Here is a 20843-nt window from a genome sequence, read left to right as displayed (position 1 = left end):
CTTGACCTTTTCCTGCTTTGCTCTCTCTGGTCCCACCGGCTGCTCACTTGGAGTACCACCCACCGATAGAGGGAGGAGCGAAACAAACAAAGATGGGCTCCCCTCTAGCTCTCCCAGGAGAGCTCTCTATGGCGCCTGTCAGCCTAGCCGGGCGGAGGGGCGGGGCTCCATCACATGACCTGGGTGCCGGGTGCCGGCGCAGGCGGGGTGGCAGCGTCGCCGTCGCCGGGTTCCGTAGCCTACGCCGCTTCGCCTCCTCGGCACCTGAGGCGGCCGCCCGGCGGTCCTGCGGCTCTCCCTCCTGCCGCTGCGGGCCGCGGGGCCAAGGCCATGTCCCGGAAGCAGGCGGCGAGGAGCCGGCCGGGCAGCGGCAGCCGGAAAGCCGAGGCCGAGCGCAAGCGGGACGAGCGGGCGGCGCGTCGGGCCCTGGCCAAGGAGCGGCGGAACCGGCCGGAGCCCGGCGGCGGCGGCGGCTGCGAGGAGGAGTTCGTCAGCTTCGCCAACCAGCTGCAGGCCCTGGGGCTGAAGCTGCGGGAGGTGCCGGGGGACGGGTGAGGCGGGCCCGGGAGCGCGGGGGGCGGCGCCGGGGGACCCGCCGGGCATGGCGACCGTCGCCGGTTCTCGCCCATCCATTCATCGGGCGGCCCCGAGCGCCAGCTGCGAGCCAGCCGTTTCCTAATGCAGGGGGTCCGGCGGCGAGCGAGGCGGCCAGGCCCCTCCCCTCGAGACGCTCGAGTAAATCCCCAGTTGCCCTAATCGTGGCAAAGGCTCCAAGCAAACTGTAAAGGGGTCCTGAGAGAGAATACTGGAGCAGGTCTCCTTTAGATGGGTGCTCAGGAAGGCCCCCCTGGAAGGTGACATTTAAGCTGAGACCTGAACGAATGAGATGGAGCCAGTCAGCCGAAGAGCGGGACCGCGCGGAGAGCGGTCATAATGACCATCAGACGAATAGAAAGAGGCGTAAGCCCCACTTGGTATAACGCTTGGCCTCCTTTGAGTCCTTACTGTTGGATATTGCCCTCCTTTTACGCTGGGGAAATTAGGTCTGTGAGGGCCTATTGTTTACTGAGCTGAAGGCAGCTTCTCTAATTCTTACTTATATGGGCTTCAGTTTCTCTGTAAGCAATGGTGCTTACCCAAGTTTGCTTAGGGTTTAGACTGGAATCTGTGTCCAACTTTTTTAGGGAACACGGGATAAATGAGAGGGGTGGGAGGGAGGGAATGGGCGAAGGGAAGGAAAAATGGCCTCAGGAAGGGGCATATGGATCCAGGAGCGTGGAAGGAAGAAGAAAAAGGGTAGGGGAGAGGGCAGGAGATCAGTTAGCATCCTCATTGCAGGGGTAGGTAAAAGGGAGTCTGGATGCCAGAGTGTGGCACTCTTGAAGAGATAGTATTAATAACAGCCTGGTTGTTTTTGTTCCTCCCTTCATTTGGGCATTTTTGTTGAATGAATGAATGAATGATAAAAATATCATAGAGGGAGGCCAGCTAGACCCTCAGCAGGGCCCCTCAGAGAGGCATTTTCTTAGTGGAGTCGCTACAGTTAAAAGCTTGCTTTGCTGGGTCTTGCTTTTAGCCTAGTACCTTGATTTTTGTCAAATACAGTTAATAAATATTCAGGGCCTTATTTATCCTAAGCAAACTCACAAGCACAAGACATCGCTCTATAAACCGAAATACCAGTTGAATACTTTACGGTGGGATTGGGCTGGGGTCTGCGTCTTCCTTGCAAATGATTGGTTTGCTTGTGTCTGCTGTACTGGGCATGGGCTTCCCACTGGCAGGGTATCCAGGAAACTGAAGTACTCAACAGAAGATTGCTTATGAGCAGGAATTGCAGCACAGAGATGCTGGGAGCACATTGATGACTAAGGTAACGTTCAAGCTTAGTAAGAGAGACATAACAGCAGGTCTCAAACATTTTGGCCTTAGGATCCCTTTACACTCTTAAAAATTACTGAGAACTCCAAAGAGCTTTTGCTTATGTGGGTTATAGGTATCAATATTTACTATATTAGAAAGTAAAATAAAAATTAAAAACATAATACACAAACACACATTATATTAACTTTCAGAGTGATAACATCGAGTATCATATATCAAGTAGCCTCTGGAAAACTCCACGGGACACTTGTGAGAGAATGAGAGTGAAAAAGATAAATAACATCTTAGTTTTGGACTCATGGATACCCTGAAAGTTTCTCAGAGATACCGTCCTTTCCCAAACTGGGCCACACTTTAAGAATGGATGATATAAATAATTAAAATGCAAGTTGATATATTCTTAACAGTGACCGATTATAGTGGTACTATTGAGAAGGAAGTTGCCAACACTCCCAGAAGTGGTCAGGGAAACCTTGTTCATTCATCAAACGTTCATCGAAACCTACCGTGTGCTAGATGCCTTTCAGAGGAGGTCATACTCAGACTGGGTCATGAAGGACCAATAAAAATCCAATAAAAATATGCCAAGAGAACATTCGAGGCTGAGGAGTAGTACATGTAAAGGCACAGGAGCACATTATTTTTGAGACATCTGCAGGTTGTTTAGGATGACAGGAGTATAGGGTACAAGGGTAGAAGTCAGCGGCAATGGGGCTGCAGAGGCAGAGGCCAGCTTGACTGCAATGCTCGTGTCTCTCACTTCTGACGTCCCTGTTCTTTGGACAATGTTAGATGGATAAAATGATAATGATAATTTCTCCTTTGGGGGCTCTGTGAGGCTAACCCCTTTCTGTTCACAAATTCTTCCCATGGGTGCCATGGACTCTTCAGCCCTCTTTAGTATTGTGGTACTTTTGGATATGGTGATGACAGGCTTTATCACTGTGCAGTGGATGCTGCTTCCTGTGTATGTTACAGGTTAGTGGGCCTCAACAGATTCTTTTATTTGTTAGCATTTATTGAGTACCCTTGGTGAAATATAAAGTTATGGTAATAAAAAAATAGCTGACAATCTCCAGTCTTCTGTCTTTCCATTCTGGTCTGATTACAATATTGAGTAGCCTGAGATAGCATCTCACACTCTATAGGCGTATTCATTGTTGGCAGTATGGTACTTGTAGCATTCTGGAACCTTCGGGTACTTGGGAAGAAATTAGCTGGTGTTCTCTAATGTAGCCTTTCCGTGAAATCAACGTAGCATAGATTAATCAGGGAGCTACTTACGGATTTTTGTAATGCATCATGGCCCGCCTTCGTATTTGTTGTGTTATCTGGAGGGTGGACATAAATTGGATTCCGTTTCAAAACAAGAAATATTTTAACCTTGTTGTTGTCCTTAAAAACATGATTGGATGTAGCGTGAAAAGAATCGCTAATTGGATTAGGCAGTACAATATTAACATCTCTCAGAACTATATCCAGTTGTATCTTCCTAAATGTAGCCTCAAAGTACATTGCTAATTAGTAGTGTTCCAATATTAAAGCATTAAAGAATCACTAATTTTAGCCCTTTGTCTGTGTCTCAGGTTGTTTTATTTTGAAAGTTTTACCTTATTTTTATAATCGTAGGATCTTAGTGCTAGAAGGGCATTCACACTTTGTCATCTTGTCTGATTATCCGTTAGTACCTGCATCACCTGTACAGCAGCCTCATCTTTTGTGTCTGGTTCAGTGGTTTTCAACCTTGGTGGCACAATAGAATCACTTGGGGAACTTTGGAAAAAATACAGCGCCTGGGCGCTCCCTTAGATCAGCCACACCAGAATCTCAGGCATTGGGGCCTGGTTAGGGATAATTTTTAAAAATGTCCACATGTGATTCTAGTGTGCCGTATAATTGAGAACTGCTGATTTAGAGTCTAGAGTCTAGACTCGTGTTTCTCAGACTTTAACATACAACAGAATCACCTGGAGGGCTAATTAAACCCTCAGAGGGAAGAGATGGCTGGGTTCCCAGCCCCAGAGTGTCTGACCCAGTAGGGCTGGGGCTGGGCTATAGGCGGCTCAGAATTTTCATCCTGAACAAGTTCTCAGGTGATGCTGATGTTGCTGGTCAGGGGTCACACTTGGAGAATCAGTGATTGAGACCAGCACTGTCTGATAGAAATAAAATGGGAACCACATATGTACAATAATTAAAAATTTTTCTATTAGCCACATTAAAAAGGTAAAAGGAAACAAGTTTTTAAAATAATGTCCAAAAGTGTAAGTCTCTTACAATGACAACACACCTCAATTTCTATTAACCACATTTCAAGTGCTTAGTAATCACCTGTGGTTAGTGGTAACCATATTGTATAACACACATGTAGGCAATTCCTGAGGCTTGTCAATAGAAATGTACAAAATCCTTAGTCTGTGCAGTCCGTCTCTATAGATCTAAAATAAAATTACCTTTTATTTGCCAAAATCTATGTCCCTGTAGCTTCCTTATTTTAGTTTAGTTTTATTGTACAAGGATAACATCCCTTTCACCATGACGAATAGTTGGAGGCAGCTATCATGGTCCCCCTGAGCTTTCTTTAGGCTAGAAGTCACTCGTTGTTTATGTGCTTCATATTATTTAGTTTAAAGCCACATCAACTCATCTGAACCTATCTTAAAATGTAGTAACTAGGATCATATACAGTACTTTAGCTGGGGTCTGACCTCAAAGAACAAAATCTGACCCCCCTCCCCCGACTTTTCTGCATCCTTACTGCCATTACTGCAGCCTAAGAGCCCATTAATTTTTTTAATGTCTAACGTTGCAGTATTCTCTCATGCTAAATTACTGAGCACCCAAAACCCTTAATTAATGTAATTGGTTAGTTTTGTGAACTCAAATGCAAGACTTTACATATATCCCTATAGTGCAGTGGTTCTGAAGTGGGCGTGATTTTTCCCCCAAGGGAACATTTGGCAATGGCTGGAGATATTTTGGCTGTTACAACTGGTGGGAACATGGTGGTAGTGGTGTTACTGGCATCTAGTGGGTAGAGGCCAAGGATGCTCCTAAACATCTTCCAGTGCACAGGACAAAGGATTATTCCAGAATGTCAGCAGTGTGTGTGGTGGGGTGAGAAGCTCTGCTGTAGTGTATTGGGTGAGGGTGTGGACTCAGGAAACAGCTGGGATCTCCTAGAGGCCCTTTGGGCCCTGGCCGCACTGTTCTCACGAGGATCCTGAGTGCGCTTGCTGGGCTCCCTAAGGGAACCTAGGTTATTTGTAGAGTTTGTTCACATTTCATGTGCTGCTATCTTGTAACTCTGTCAGAAAAGGAAGTGATTTGTCTATCTTGATTTTTCATTTTGACTACTTGTTTTTAGTGAGCTCAAGGAAAGTTTGGGAAATATAGAAAAGTATATCAAACTAAGTTTAGCAAATAATCCTAATTCCACTCCCCAGGAATAACTGTTACTAACATTTTGGTGCCTGGGATTGAGTCCTGGGTCCACCACCTACTGATTTTGTGACCTTGGGCAAGTTACCTTAGGGGAATTGTAATAGTGCCCATCTCATAGAGTTGTAAGGACTAAACACATTTCATACATATAAAGTGTTTGGAACGGTCCCTGGCACATTGTAAGAGCTGTTTAAGTGATGGTTTCAGTGCTTTTTCTTTGCATACATTTGTATGTGTTTCTACATCTGTGTATATAGTATACAGATGAACATGCTTGCAGTCATGCAGTATATACAGTTTGATACCTACTTTTTTGGCTTATGTGGAGAACATTTGCCTCTGTTGCTGAAAGTTCATGGAAAGCATGTTACTTTCTGTAGAACACCATGAATTTTGAGATATCAAATGTAAAGCAACTAAATATGTAATTTTGCACCAAATCATGCCTTCTTTTAAACTGGATTCAGGAATAAACTAGTGGTGGCAGATGTTAAAGTTTTAAGAAAAGTTTGAGAGAGAAGCTTAAAATTGAGAACATCTTATCCATTAGCTTACTTTATTCCTGTGGTTGGAAAAAGACTGCCATTGTTAGATTTTAGCAACAGACCCCTCATTCTAGTATATAGAACTGTTATGTTCCAGTCCCTTCTAGAACGTTGCCCCAGATTGATGCAGAGTTTCTTGGATTCTAGTTTGTAGAATGTGTTGTCTAAATTCTCCCCTTCGCCCCACCAAAACAAACAAACAAAAAATATATATATCTCCTTATATGTTTGAAGAGATTCCTACCTCTCTATAACTTTCTGTTGAAAACTCACTTTTCTGAGTTGAAAAACAGAAAACCTCCGTCACCTATACATTTAGGTTTGAAGTCCTTCCAGAAGTGTGATGAGTTTATATTTTGGAATTAGAATATCATAGGTTTTCATTTGGAAGAGTAAACAGTTTGGTGTGAAAGTGGACAACTGTTTGGCTTCAGAATGGCTATTTCCTTAGTTTTGAGGATACCAGATTGTGTTTGTCTTGTTTCAGTCTCTGTGTATATGGGCTCTGTGTTTGTGGTATAGTTTGGAATTTTAGAAGCCTTTAAGGGGTTTGAAAGTAAAGATAACTCTTACAGTTTATTACCAGCATTTTAATTTTAGAAACAAAACAGAAAGAAAACTTGGAGAGTTTCCATTTGGCAAGAATAAGGACAGCATTGTGGCCCTTGGGTGAGAGGCGATGAGCCAAGGAGGGAGAGTGTCCTTGTGAACTCTGCCTGTGTGTTGTCCAGGTGCTCTTCTTTCCACAGCTTTCTCTACTGTGTCCTTAGGACTCAAACAGGATTGTTCAGCTCAGCTGTTTCTATTGGGAGCTTGACAAATAGCTATCTTTTTGGTACTTGTTAGGTGAATAGCTGAGCAGCCATGGTGAAAAGGGTTTCAGAAAAGAGGCAGTAGATATGATTTATTATTTTGGAAGGGGATCTGGGAGTCATAGCCCTTAGGTGTGGAATGGCCTATAGTGTCTGGACCCTGTCTTCATGTGGTTAGTATATCACCAAACTTCACTTATTGAAGCAGCGAATCAGTATCTCTCCTGAGTCAGCCAGCTGGTAAGTGGGGAATAGGATTCTTATTTGATGCCTCTCAAAAAGGTAATGTGATTGAATATCTTCCCTAGTGCTCTCCCCTCTCTGGTATCTGGGAGGAACCTTGACAGTCAGAGTTGAGGCTTTATCTCTTTTCTGTGTGAAAGATTTCCATGATGGCCTAGCATGAAGCGTCATTGTTTTAGATGAACTAATTTCATTTTTAAAAGGTCTTGACCAGCGTTTTGTTTTGATAGCAATTGCCTATTCAGGGCTCTTGGTGATCAGTTGGAGGGACACTCACGAAATCACCTCAAGCACCGACAAGAGACAGTGGACTACATGATAAAGCAGCGAGAAGATTTTGAACCCTTTGTAGAAGATGACATTCCTTTTGAGAAACACGGTAGGTTCACCGTGGGACGCTGGATCCTCCAGGAGTAAATGCATTGGGTAATTAAATCCATCAGGATCCCCTACCCTTCCAGCTAGGGGTTTGATAACATAAATTATGACATTCATTTGTTCAACAAGTATTTATTTGTCTGCTCCATAATAGGCAGCGTGCTAGGCAGTTGGGAATCCTTAGGTTTAGATGCAGATGCCATTAATAAAAATGATGATGTTGGGAATTCCCTGGTGGTCCAATGGTTAGGGCTCCATGCTTTCACTGCCAAGGGTGCAGGTTCGATCCCTGGTTGGGGAACTGAGATCCCCCAAGCTGTGTGGTGTGGCCCCAATAATAAATAAATTAAATAAGTAAAATCTGAAAAAAAAATGTTGATGTTAATTAACCTGAAAAGCTATTTGTGACTTCTTATTTAGTGGTGGGGAGGGAGCGGGGAAGCAGGTTATAAAATAGTGTGTATAGATTGATCCTATTTTTAAAAGTGTATGCACACAGAACCAAATTAGGAAGTCTGGAAAGATACTAACATTTTATGGTTAATTCCTGGCTCCATTTATTTTTCAGAAACCACTCACTCTTTCAACACTTTTATTAAGGGGAGATAATAATAGGACCTAATTTATAGGGTTTTTTGGTAAAGATTAAATTAGTTAATACAATTAAAATAGGTTCTTAATAAGTGTCAGCCATCTGGGGATGATGGGACTATGAGTATTTAAATTATCTTCTATAGATTTTTCTGATTTTTAAATGATCATGCATTACTCTTATAATCAGAAAAATCAATAAAGTCATTTTAATTTTTCCCCCCAAACCCAAACACAACCTGGTTTCTTTGAGGCAAGTCAGTTAGTGACTTAAATTAGTTCCTTAATAGGCTCAAAGCTAGTAAGAAAATACTAGCTTTTAAGCTTTGATTTTGACAGATATTTACTGAGAATCTACTGTGCTGGGTGCTGATATTTATATGTTTTACAAATAACATTTTCCTTACAGGTCTCACAGTCTTGTCTGTCTCTTATCAGGCAAGAGAATCATTCTGCGTTTTAGAGCGCTAACTCTGGGAGAGGAGAGGATGGGGAGAGAGACTGAGAAGGGAGATGAGTTAGAGAGCTCTGCACATTGGCCAGACGAAAGCATAAGAGTGTCTCCACCAAGGCAGCTACTGGGGATGATGAGTGGCGTCCAGACCAAGACACAGTTTGGCAATATAATTGACAGGACTTGGGAGGTGATGGGGGGAGGGGAGGAGTGGGGGAGACAAAGGAGATTGAAGTTTCTGCCTGGGGGAAAGACCAAGTTGCTGTAGTGTTAATAAACTAGAGGGCAGCAGGAGGAAGACATTTGGGAGGGAAGCTATCTGTGATCCCAAAGCCTTTCTCTTTCCTCACTGGGGAAGAACTCATTCATTAGACATAAGCAGCAAAAGAGAAACAGTAGCAAAACTCCCAGCGTTTAGTTTATTCTAGTCATAGTCACGGAGTTCTGATGTTCTCTTCCTGGGTCACTTTTTGTCTAGCAGACACCAGTTAATCAGATGGTCACCAGTTTACAAATTAAGTGTGGGTGTATGGAGCAAGTTTGGGAGTTTAATGCCATATAAAATGAGTTGTGTCATTGATCCAATTAAAATATTTTAGGTGAAGAGAGTTTTTAGTTTGTGACTTGAACTTCCACTTTGAACATCTTCAGTGATGTTCACGTGGTAGATTTGGGGGTATGGCAGGGCCCTAGGTGTACGGTGGGAAGGTGTTTTCAAGAAGTGTCGCTGTGCATGCCTGATGGTTGGTTGGTGCTTTATAAGAGTTTGAGTATCATAGAAGTGGGAAGTGACTCTGACTGCCATAGCAGAAGGGAAAAGAAACCTAGAAGTCTGCACATTCTACCTATGTGTCAGTTGAAGACTAGACTTGTTACATTTATTACTCTTATAGTGTTGTTTTTTTTTGATGTTGGGGGTAGGAGTTTATTAATTTATTTATTTTTGCTGTGTTGGGTCTTCGTTTCTGTGCGAGGGCTTTTTCTAGTTGTGGCAAGCAGGGGCCACTCTTCATCGCGGTGCGCGGGTGTCTCACTGTCGCAGCCTCTCCTGTTGCGGAGCACAGGCTCCAGACGCGCAGGCTCAGTAGTTGTGGTGCACGGGCCTAGTTGCTCCACGGCATGTGGGATCCTCCCAGACCAGGGCTCGAACCAGTGTCCCCTGCATTAGCAGGCAGATCCTCAACCACTGCACCACCAGGGAAACCCCAAGTTATGTTTTTAATGTCTACCTACCTTGTTATACTATGATATTCTTGAGGGCAGGGACTGTGTCTTTTCCCCACTGTGGCAGTGGCTGGCACATGGTAGGCACTCATATTTGTTGACTGAATCCTTGAAAGGCTCACTTAACTCTTCAGGACCTGGTTACCCTTGCATCTGGCTGTGTCTTTAGGATTCTTTCTTTCCTTTAGACTGTGGCTTTGGAGAATCGGCATCATCTTTTCCCTAACTAAACAGATACCCAGATCAGAAACCTGAATGTTCTTAATGCCTTCTCTCCCTCCCTCCTCATACCCAGTCATTCATTAAGTCTTGTGACTTCTACCTCAATGTTTTTTTTTTCTCATTCTGCTGTCTCATAGAATCAGGCCTCTTTGGCCATTTGCCTAGATTTCTTCAATACTTTTTGCCTCCTGACCCCTTCAGTTTGTTTTCCACATTGCAGCCAGAGTGGTGATCTAAGTGGACATCGAATAGGTCTTCCCCTGTCTAATGCCTGTTGGCAGCTCCCCGTTAACCCCAGGAAAGTACCAACTCTTAGCCCCTTATGATCTGTGATTTTCTTCTCTCCCTACCCTCTTCTCTTGTCATTTCCCAGTATATTTTCTTGCTTCCCCACCCTGCCATCTCAGCATTCTGAATCCCTGCCAATACTGCGTAGTCCACAAGCTCATCACGCTCTCTTTCTCACTTCTGCTTGGAACATCATCCGTTCCTCTTCTTTTACCTGCCCTTTGGGAAGCAGCGTAGTTGTCGCAGCTGAGAAGCTTATCTGGTACACCTTACCTCCCCTCCCCACCGCTCAGACTGGCTTATGTTCCCCACCTTGTTAGCCAAGCTGCAAGGTTTAAGGACACGGTCTTACACAAGACTTCCCTGACTTCTGACACCAGCTGCAAGTTTGTGGTTTCCCAGAACCACTCTCAGGTTTGATAATTTGCTAGAAAGACTCAGAGAGCTCACTGAAGGCTGTTATACTCACAGTTGTAGTGTGTTACAGGGAAAGAATACAGAGCAAAATTAGCCAAATGGTAGAATCTGGGAAGGTTACACACTATACAAAGAGTATTGGCAACCAGGGACCCTCACCTAAACTTCAGTGTCCAGAATTTTTATTAGGGCTTCCATTATGTAGATGTTATTGATCGATTGCCTAAGTGGTTCAACTCAGTCTCCAGCTCCCCAGTCCCCCAGGTCTTTCTAATATCACACGGCCAGAGAGGTCCACCATGAGTCGCCTCGTGCATAAACTTAGCATCAGCTGTCAGCTGAGGCTGAGGGACCTACTGTGGATAACAAAGACACCCCTATCACTTGGGAAATCCCAAGGGTTTAGAGGTTCTCTCCCAGGAGTGGGGGGTAAAGGCCAGACCTCTCTTTGGGTAAGGCCACGTTCTTTACTACATGTTTCTTTCCTAAAGCACCTACACATCAGCAGTGTCCATTTTCTTGTTGTTTGATCCCCACTGGTTATAAACTCCTTCAGGGCAAACTGTGACAGGCTGTATAATGGAGTGGCCAGGAGCCAAGGTCTTGGATTCAGGATGCCTGGGGTGAAACTCAGCTCTGCTCTCTACCGGCTCGCGACCTTGGACACAGTTGGACACAGCAAACTACTGTGTGCCTTGGTTTCCTCATCTATAAGATGGTGTACATGATAATACCTTTTTTCAGGGGATTGTTTTGAGGATTAAAAGTGATTTGTGAGTTGGTGGGAATGTAAATTGATAACAGCCACTATGGAGAACAGTATGGAGGTTCCTTAAAAAACTAAAAATAGAACTATCATACGACCCAGCAATCCCACTACTGGGCATATACCCTGAGAAGACCATAATTCAAAAAGAGTCATGTACCACAGTGTTCATTGCAGCTCTATTTACAATAGCCAGGACATGGAAGCAACCTAAGTGTCCATCGACAGATGAATGGATAAAGAAGATGTGGCACATATTTACAATGGAATATTACTCAGCCATAAAAAGGAACAAAATTGAGTTACTTGGAGTGAGGTGGATGGACCTAGAGTCTGTCATACAGAGTGAAGTAAGTCGGAAAGAGAAAAAGAAATGCCGTATGCTAACACATGTATGCAATCTAAAAAAAAATGGTCATGAAGAGCCTAGGGCCAAGACGGGAATAAAGACACAGACCTACTAGAGAATGGACTTGAGGACACGGGGAGTGGGAAGGGTAAGCTGGGACAAAGTGAGAGAGTGGTAGTGTATAAATGGACATATATACACTACCAAATGAGACTTGAGGACACGGGGAGTGGGAAGGGTAAGCTGGGACAAAGTGAGAGAGTGGTAGTGTATAAATGGACATATATACACTACCAAATGTAAAATAGATAGCTAGTGGGAAGCAGTCGCATAGCACAGGGAGATCAGCTCGGTGCTTTGTGAGCAGCTAGAAGGGTGGGATAGGGAGGGTGGGAGGGAGGGAGATGCAGGAGGGAAGAGATGTGGGGATATATGTATATGTATATATAGCAGAAACTAACACACCATTGTAAAGCAATTAAACGTTAAAAAATTAAACCAATTAAAACGTTAAAGTGATTTGTGAGAAGAAATTAATAAAATCTAAAAGAATATGAGAAGTGAGTAGAGCGGTGCTTGCTACATAATAAGCATCATTAATGCAAACTATTATGGTTATTGTCACATTTCCAATGTCTCTCATAGAGTTAGGCATTTAGGAAGCATTTAGAAAATGTCTATTGAAGGAATGAATAAATGAATCCTTTCTTTATGAGTGATTGGTGCCCTTCTGAGTAGGAGTCTATGTACTGTTTAACCAGCTTCAATTCGTAGACTGACAAAGCTAATGGACTTTTTCTGGTATGTTCACTGTTTCTCATTATTTAGAACTAAATTATACCAAAGCATGTTTGCATTTGGATTTTTCTATGATAAAGACTTCATTTTTCTTTCTCTCTTTCCATGCAGTGGCCAGTTTGGCAAAGCCTGGAACATTTGCTGGCAATGATGCAATTGTAGCCTTCGCAAGAAATCATCAGTTGAATGTGGTGATTCATCAACTTAATGCCCCTTTGTGGCAGGTAGGTCACCTATTCAGGAATTTATGTGAAGCTCTTGTTTATAAATTAGCTTTGGGGATGTCCTCAGATGATGGGGCTTGACTTATGATATTGAACTATGCAGGGTAACTTTAACCCAAGATGGGAAGCTTGTAGTGGCTTGGAATTAAACCCTGCATTACAAATGGAGTCTGAAGTATAATTCAAAAACCTTTAAAATGCCAGAAATGTTACTCAGCAGTCAGTTAATTGGGTAGTTTGGGGTGGAGAGCCTCCTGTGGAAATAACTTAGATAATTTTGTAAAAATACCTCAATGAGAATTTAAAGGATTTGCATACATATTCTAGTTTGAAATATACCTGTTCCATGTATATGTTTTTGTTTTTTAGATGGAGGAAAACAAAGACCAAATTCACTATAATAGCTGTTGCTAAAAAGAATTTCTGAACAACAAAATTTATTTCATGGCCTAGGGTGTCAAGCTCTATTTCTGTGCCCTGCCCAGCTATACATAGCGGTTCCAATGGTTTTTCTACAGCAAGTAAGATTTTACAACAAATGTTGCGTTTGTGCTGTGGGATGGCAGAGCACGCTGCTGCTGAGTTGCTTAGGCCTTCCTTCCCCTCCTTTACCTTTGGTATTCTATTCTAAAGTACCCTAGTCTCCCAAACAGTCCATCAAACCGAACATTCTGGAGTACGGAAGGTCAGAGGTCGGGGTGAAACTGTACACAGACTACCACCCCTTACTCGTCCTCCTTGCACTCAGAGCGCTTTTCACTTTGTGGCTCAGCTCCTGGAGACTGGTCAGGTGATTCCTATCAGTCTTCCTTTCTCCCCTGCTCCACTACTCCCGCATTTCTAACTTTGTTTTTTTAATTAGAAAGTAAAACATGATTGTAGAACAATTTCAAAATTCAGAAAAGCCCATTAAAGACAAATAAAAATCACTCAGAGTCATCATACTCCCCAGAGATAATTACTGTTAACATTTGAGTGTATATCCCTGTTATTCACACACACTCTTAACTCTAAAACCATGCATGTATGACTGGGAAGAGACTATCACAATGTCACACGTTTTAGGCAAGTCTACACACACACAGACACATCCATATGTGTATATATACACACACTGTGTATCCCTATATATTATATTATTATCAAGGCAACAATGGCCTTTTTTCCTCATTGGTTTCCTATACCACCTGCATATATATTTCTTTGTAAATTGCTTATTCCTTTGCTTAGCCGTTGCTCATTAAAGTCATTTATAGAGATATAATTTACATGTAGCAAAATTCACCATTCTCTGGTGTATAGTTCTATGTGTTTTGACAAACATAGTCACGTAAATACCGCCACTATCAATATACAGTATATTTCCACCACCCCAAAAAGTTGCCTCATGCCCCTTTGCAGTCACTAGTCTCCTCCCCCCACTCCCAGATTCTTGTAACCACTAATCTGATTTGTCTCTTACAGTTTTTGCCTTTGCAGAATGTCATATAAATGGAAGTATACAGCTTTTTGTGTCTGGCATAATGTCCTTTTAACAAAAATTACACTACAACAAAATAAATTAGATACTCCATGGGTTGGTAAGGACTTTACGTTGCAGGGATACAGTGAGCAGGATGGGAAACAATATCTGTATGTGCTGTTCTTTGGGGTAGTGTTGTCACATGTACTGACACCGGGGAGAGCTATCATATTTTTAGTGAGGCTCTCTCTTTCTAAAGATGTCTTTGAGCCAAGAAGACTGGTTACCTCTTTTGTTGTCCCAATTTTTTGTCTTGAAATCTTTACTGCTTAGCAGAAGTCATCAAAATCATTTGAATATACAGCATAATGATCCTCTTCTTGAAGGAATATACTCAGGGCCAACTCAGTAACTGTAGGTTGCCTTTTCCTCCTTTGATAACCGTTTTTAAAGTTTCTTAATTATCTAGGTAGTTGTGGAAGATAATTCTGCATAACTAGATTTCTTTTTCAAATACATTTATTTCTGTAGTGTCCTCTTGCTAAACATTCAGAGTATATGTTTTTAAAATAAATACATTTCCTGTATACGGGAATTGTCTACTAGGTTTTCCCCATCTCTCCCCACCCCAGTGAAGCACCTCATAAAATTTGAGAATTGAAACTGAATTGGTTGCTACTATCATGGGTAAGAGCTCTTACATTAATAATGAGGAGGTTTATACTCACAATGTACATTTTGTTTTCTGGCTACAAATGGAATATATGCTTCTGTAAACAATATAGACACGTGTGACTTAGAAAATGAAAGTCCTCTGTGATCCCCCTTCTCCATGAGCATCACAATTTGGTGACTGTTTGTCAAGTTATTTTTTCTTATTCATAATGCATATATAGTGTTATTATTATTTAAATATATAAGTGCTTTAGGGATTATGTCAGTCAGAGATTCTGATCAACTAATTTCCTTTCCAGTAGCCTTCCTGGGAGATGAATGGTGCTCTCTCTATTTTGCATGTGTCAAAACCAGACCCTCTGCCCTTTGAGACCTAGATATTCTACCTCGAGAAAACTTGCGTGGTTCTGACTTCTAGACCTGTGCAGTTCCTGTTTGTTCCATGGTTTTGCTGTTTTTAGACTGCAGATATTGTTTAAATTAATAATAGTATCTTACTGCCTGTGACTTTCAGCAAAAACAAGAAGGAGGTGCTGATATTTGGGGGTTTTAACAAATAGACAGTTACTGGGCTTTCTGAAGGACAGATTCAGAATTACTGTAGAGTTTCTGCAGAGTTGGTGGTTTGGGGGGGGTGCCCAGGCTCCCCTTCAGGGCGTCTGTATTGCATGACTCCAGGGAGCATCATTCTGGTTGGGTTGTGCTGCAGGGGCACCATTCACACAGAACACCTTGTGAGTAGTGCTTCCAGGTTGTGCAGTGCAGTAGTACTGCCTGACTGTATATAATTTTATTTTGAAATTGATATAAGTGAGATGTTTTGAATTTGTTGTTAATGTTTCTCAGTATGTGTTTGATGAAAAATGCTATTTTTGTTTTAAAAAGAGTGTGGATTTACTGTGAAGCTAGTGAAGCATAGTGTCAGGTCCTTCATTTTTATGGGCCCCCCTTCAAGGTCTTGGGAGGACTTCTAGCAATTTTATATATGTAATTTTATATTCTTTTTCTCGAAGAGGGTCCCAAATTGTTTGAGTTTCAAGCCCAACAAATCTGCATCTGCCGTGCCCCTGGGCCTTCCCTCTTGGAAGGGACCTGTGCATTTGAGGGGCTCAGAGGTATTAACACTCCTGAAACTTAAGCTTATTTAACTTCATGGTAAATCTGCCCCTGGTTTTTGAATATGTATTTTCGTATGGATTTACATCCATATAGTTGCACATTAAAGCGCAATGAATCATATATATATGAATGGAAGAAAGATAATTCAAAAATTGCTTAGGACGTATCGCAGTCATGTTCCCAATTCCTTCTATATAGAGCCTGTTGACTGGGCTTCCTGGGCAATCAGTGGCGTTTCTCTTCTGAAGTGGACACTGTGCAGATCCGCGCTGGCATCTCCCCTTCCTTTGCCTGCAGATTCGTGGTACGGATAAGAGCAACGTGCAGGAGTTACACATCGCGTACCGGTACGGAGAGCACTATGACAGCGTTCGGAGGGTCAATGACAACTCAGAAGCGCCTGCACATCTCCAGACTGATGTGAGTGAAGCCTCCGTTTTCTTCTCTGTTCTCAGCCCTGCAGGAACCAGGTCGAGAGCTGTGTGCCCTGGAGCTAAAAACCAGTGATGTTTTAATAGAAAGTTGCCTTTAAGAATCTCTGGGCTTGATTTTTTTTTTTAATTTTGTTAGTTCAGGTGAGAGCAGCAGATAAAATTATTGTTCTTTTGCTTTCCCTAACAGCTGATGGCTATGATTGCATGAATATAATTTATATAAACATTTAAAATAACTTTTATGTTTTAAAATTAATCCATGCTTTGTATCTAAAATTCGGAAACTATAGAAAAAGTAAAGAAGAAAATGCACAGAATCAACAATTTTTGTTATTGTTTTCGTATTTGTATAGCTTTGTTTCCTGCTTTTTTGCCATTAACATTATTTCACAAGCCTTTCCTCACATTATTAGGCACTTTCTTTGTAATTAAAAAAATAAAGTAAAAGTCACTCTCTCACCCTTGTTTACCTCCCTGGATGCAACCAATGTTATTAGTATATCATAAAATTGCCTAGAGATATTTTACATATCAAGCAAATATGTGAGTATGTGCATGTATTTCACATTTGCTGGAGTACATTCTTCCTATCCACAATTGTAGCATCCTCTGTATACTGTTCTGCACCACGCTTTTCGAATGGAACATATCTCGGAGTTTAATTCATAGCAGTACATAAGGAACTTCCTAAATCTTTTTAAATGGCTCCATAGTATTCTAGTGTATGGATGCATTATATTGTGCTTGAATAGTCCCTTTGATGGACTTTTAGATGGCTTTCAAGCTTTTACAAACAACGTGCAGTGCCTTATATGTATATCTTTTCACACATGTGCGAGTGTATTTGTGGAATAAATTCCTAGAAGGTTCTTACTACATCAGAGGATGTGTGCATTTATAATTTTGGTAGATATTGCCAAGTTGCTCTCTGTAGAAGTCTTAATCAGTTTACACTCCCACTTGCAATATGTGTCTCTTCTGCACCTTTGCCAGCACAGTGTGTTATCAAGTTTTTAAATCTGTGTCACTGTTAGGGAAAAAATAGTTTTCTTAACATAGTTTTAATTTGTATTTTTCTTATTAGTGAGCTTATGCATCTTTTCTTGTGTTTAAAGCCTACTTTTGTCCTTTTTTGTGTGAACTGTATTCATGTTTTTTGTCCATTTTTTTCCTGTTCAGGTTTCTTAATGATTTTTAGGAGATCGTTACGTATTAGGGAAATTAGCCTCTATTTGTGGTATGAGTTGCAAATTTTTCACAGTCGGTCATTTGTCTTTTTATTCTTTCCCATATTGTCTTTGCTCCGAAGGAATTTTAAATTTTTATGTGGCTAAATTTATCACATTTTCAAGACAACATATAAATGTCTTCTGGGTTTTGGGTCATGATTAGGAAGCTCTTCCCACTCTGAGGTTAAAAAGAATTCTCCCATAGTTTATTTTAGTCCTTCTGTACTTTCATTTTTTAAAAGAAATTAGATCTTGTCTCTATTTGGGATTTATATTGATATACAGGTATGAGGTATGGATCCAACTTTATATTTTTCCTTGTGGTTACCTACCTAGTTGAACCCAAACTGTTTATTAATTACATGTCTTTTGTCCACTGATTTAAAATGCCGCTTTTTTCATATAATAAATTCCCATATGTAGTCGGGTCTATTTCTAGACATTGGTTCTATTCCACTGGTTTTACTCTTCATATGTTAATGTGTTCATTGTTTTAGTTAAGAAATAGTGTATTTTAAAATCTAGTAGAACTCTTCACTCATTGTTACTTCCTTTTTTTTGATTTCCTGTATATTCTTGCTTTTTTTGTTTTATATATGAGTGTTAGAATGTGTTTGTCTAGTTAAAAAGAAGTCCTGTTGATAATTTGCTTTTATTGGATCTCATTAAATTAATAGATTAACAAGCAAAACTTTTCATCTTTATGATGTTGAATCTTCCTAGCCAGGAACCTGATAAGCTTTTTCTTTGTTTCGTTGACTTTTTGGCGATCTGCGGGAGCACTTTTTTCATATAGCTCTTTCCCATTTTTTACTGAGTTATTCTTAGATGTTTTATGTTTTCTGTTCCTGTTGTTAGGAAAGGATCTTTTTCCCCTTTATATTTGTGTATATGAGATTTGTTAACAAAATGTTAATTATGTACATACCCAGCTATGCTACAGAATTTTCTTACTTTTTAACTGAGGTAAAATTCACATAACAGAAAATTCACCATTTTAAAGTATATGATTCAGTGGCACTGAAAACACCTATAAAGCTGTGTAACCACTTCCTCCATCCAGTTCCAAAACATTTTCCTCACCGTGAAGAAAACTTGGTGCCCATTAAGCAGTCATTCCCCATTCCTTTTCTATCCCTTCCACCACCAGTCTACTTTCTGTCTCTATGGACTTACTTATCCTGGACATTTCTTATAACTGGAAGCACACACTATGTGGCTTTTTGTGTCTGGCTTTCCTTAGCATAATATTTTCAAGGTTCATCCATGTCATAGCACTTATCAGTACTTTGCTCTTTTCAAGGTTGAATAATATTCCGTTGTATGATATACCACATTTTGTTTATCCTTTCATCTGTTGACGGGCATTTGGGTTGTTTATACTCTTTGGCTGTTGTGAATAGTGCTGCTGTGAATCTGTGTGTATAGTATTTGTTTGAGTACCTATTCTCAACCTTTTGGATGTACAGTTGACCTGTGAACAACACAGGGGTCGGGGGTGCCAATTATGTGCAGTTGAAAATCCGAGTATAACTTACAGTTGACTGTCTGTATCTGAGCTTCCGTATCTGCCGTTCTGCATCTTTGGATTCGACCGATCATGAATTGTAGTACTGTAGTATTTACTACTGAAAAAAATCTGTATAAGTGGACCGTGTAGCCCAAACCCGCCAACTGTATATCTAGGAGTGAAATTGCTGGATCATATGGTAATTCTATCTTTAACTTTTTGAGAAACTGCCACACTGTTTTCCACAGTGCGTAGCTGCACCATTTTACATTCCCACCAGCGGCGTATTGAGGGATCTGCTTTCTCCACATCCTCACCAGCACTTGTTATTTTTATTTCTTTTTAAAAGATACATGTACTTTAAAAGATTAGTGTATACATGTCAATCCCAATCTCCCAATTCATGCCACCACCCGCCCCCGCCCCCCACTGCTTTCCCCCCTTGGTGTCCATACGTTTGTTTTCTACATCTGTGTCTATTTCTGCCTTGCATACTGGTTCATCTGTACCATTTTTCTAGACTCCACATATATGCATTAATATGCGGTATTTGTTTTTCTGACTTACTTCACTCTGTATGACAGTCTTTAGGTCCATCCATGTCTCTACAAATGGCCCAGTTTCGTTCCTTTTTATGGCTGAGTAATATTCCATTGTATATATGTGTCACATCTTCTTTATCCATTCATCTGTCGATGGGCAATTAAGTTGCTTCCATGACCTGGCTATTGTAAATAGTGCTGCAGTGCACATTGGGGTGCATGTGTCTTTCTGAATTATGGTTTTCTCTGGGTACATGCCCAGTAGTGGGACTGCTGGGTCATATGGTAATTCTATTTTTAGTTTTTTAAGGAACCTCCATACTGTTTACCATAGTGGCTTTATCAATTTACATTGCTTATAAACATAGGATTTTCCAGAATTCTTTTTGTTTGGAGTAGTTTTTTTGTTGATTCTCTCTCTTTCTCTCTTTTTTTTTAAGGTATAGAATTATCTGCAGATAGTGATAACTTCTTCCTTTTCAGTTCTATACTCTTCTAATTTTTCCTTTTTTGGGGGGGGGTGTGTGCTAATTGCATTGCTGTTACCTCCAAGACATGGTTAAATAATTATGGTGGTGGTGAAAATCCTTGTTGTGTACCTTACTTGAATGGGAATGAAACATCATTCTGTGGATTTACCGTGGTTATTTAACCATACTCACACTATGAAACCTTTAGGTGTTTCCAGTTATTCACCACTCTTAGTGGCGCTGTGAGGAGCGCTTTAACAAAAATCCTTTCTATACTTGACATTATTTCCTTTGGATGAATTTCAAAGACTTGCTACACATAGCCAAATGGTTAGGGTAAATTTTTAGAATAAGTTGCTTTTTATTAACAGTCTAAGGAATAGACTGACATTGCTAGAGTCCACTTACACTTTTACCTGCAAAAAGTGGAAATGTCCTTGCTCATTTCCTATCTCCCTGCATTAATAGCAAGCAGTGGGGGAAAGTGATTGGGAGCCACAGAGGGATGATTTTAGCTTTTCTGAAATGGGTTTAGGTTGTAAAGGCCTGTGGATACCAAGTGAGCGGCTCTTCAAGGTTTTAGAATTTGACAGGTACCCTTGAGTGTGGTGGTAGCACGTGAGGTTAAATGAGTCACGCTCACCTGTGGTAACCTGGTTGGGACAGGAGCTCCAGCACATTGCAGCTTGCTGATGATCAAATAGGGCCTAGGGAACCAGATGAGAGTTGTATGTGTGTTTCTTCAAGATGAGTTGTCCTGCTG

General features: G+C 41.3%; 1 protein-coding gene across 1 annotated transcript in view; it reads left to right on the top strand.

The window, feature by feature from the left end:
• Positions 1-302: 302 nt before the first annotated feature.
• The window catches only part of OTUD3 (OTU deubiquitinase 3), a 24427-nt gene continuing 3886 nt past the window's right edge, over positions 303-20843 (top strand). The window contains exons 1-4 of the mRNA XM_007459238.1: positions 303-551; positions 7159-7307; positions 12527-12639; positions 16193-16315. Coding sequence (XP_007459300.1) covers positions 331-551; positions 7159-7307; positions 12527-12639; positions 16193-16315 — 606 coding nt within the window. The 5' untranslated portion in view covers positions 303-330. The remainder of the gene's footprint in view (positions 552-7158; positions 7308-12526; positions 12640-16192; positions 16316-20843) is intronic.

The sequence above is a fragment of the Lipotes vexillifer genome, unplaced genomic scaffold (assembly GCF_000442215.2).
Source record: "Lipotes vexillifer unplaced genomic scaffold, Lipotes_vexillifer_v1.1 scaffold496, whole genome shotgun sequence".
Lineage (NCBI taxonomy): Eukaryota > Metazoa > Chordata > Mammalia > Artiodactyla > Lipotidae > Lipotes > Lipotes vexillifer.
This window is presented reverse-complemented; position numbering and strand designations above follow the sequence as displayed.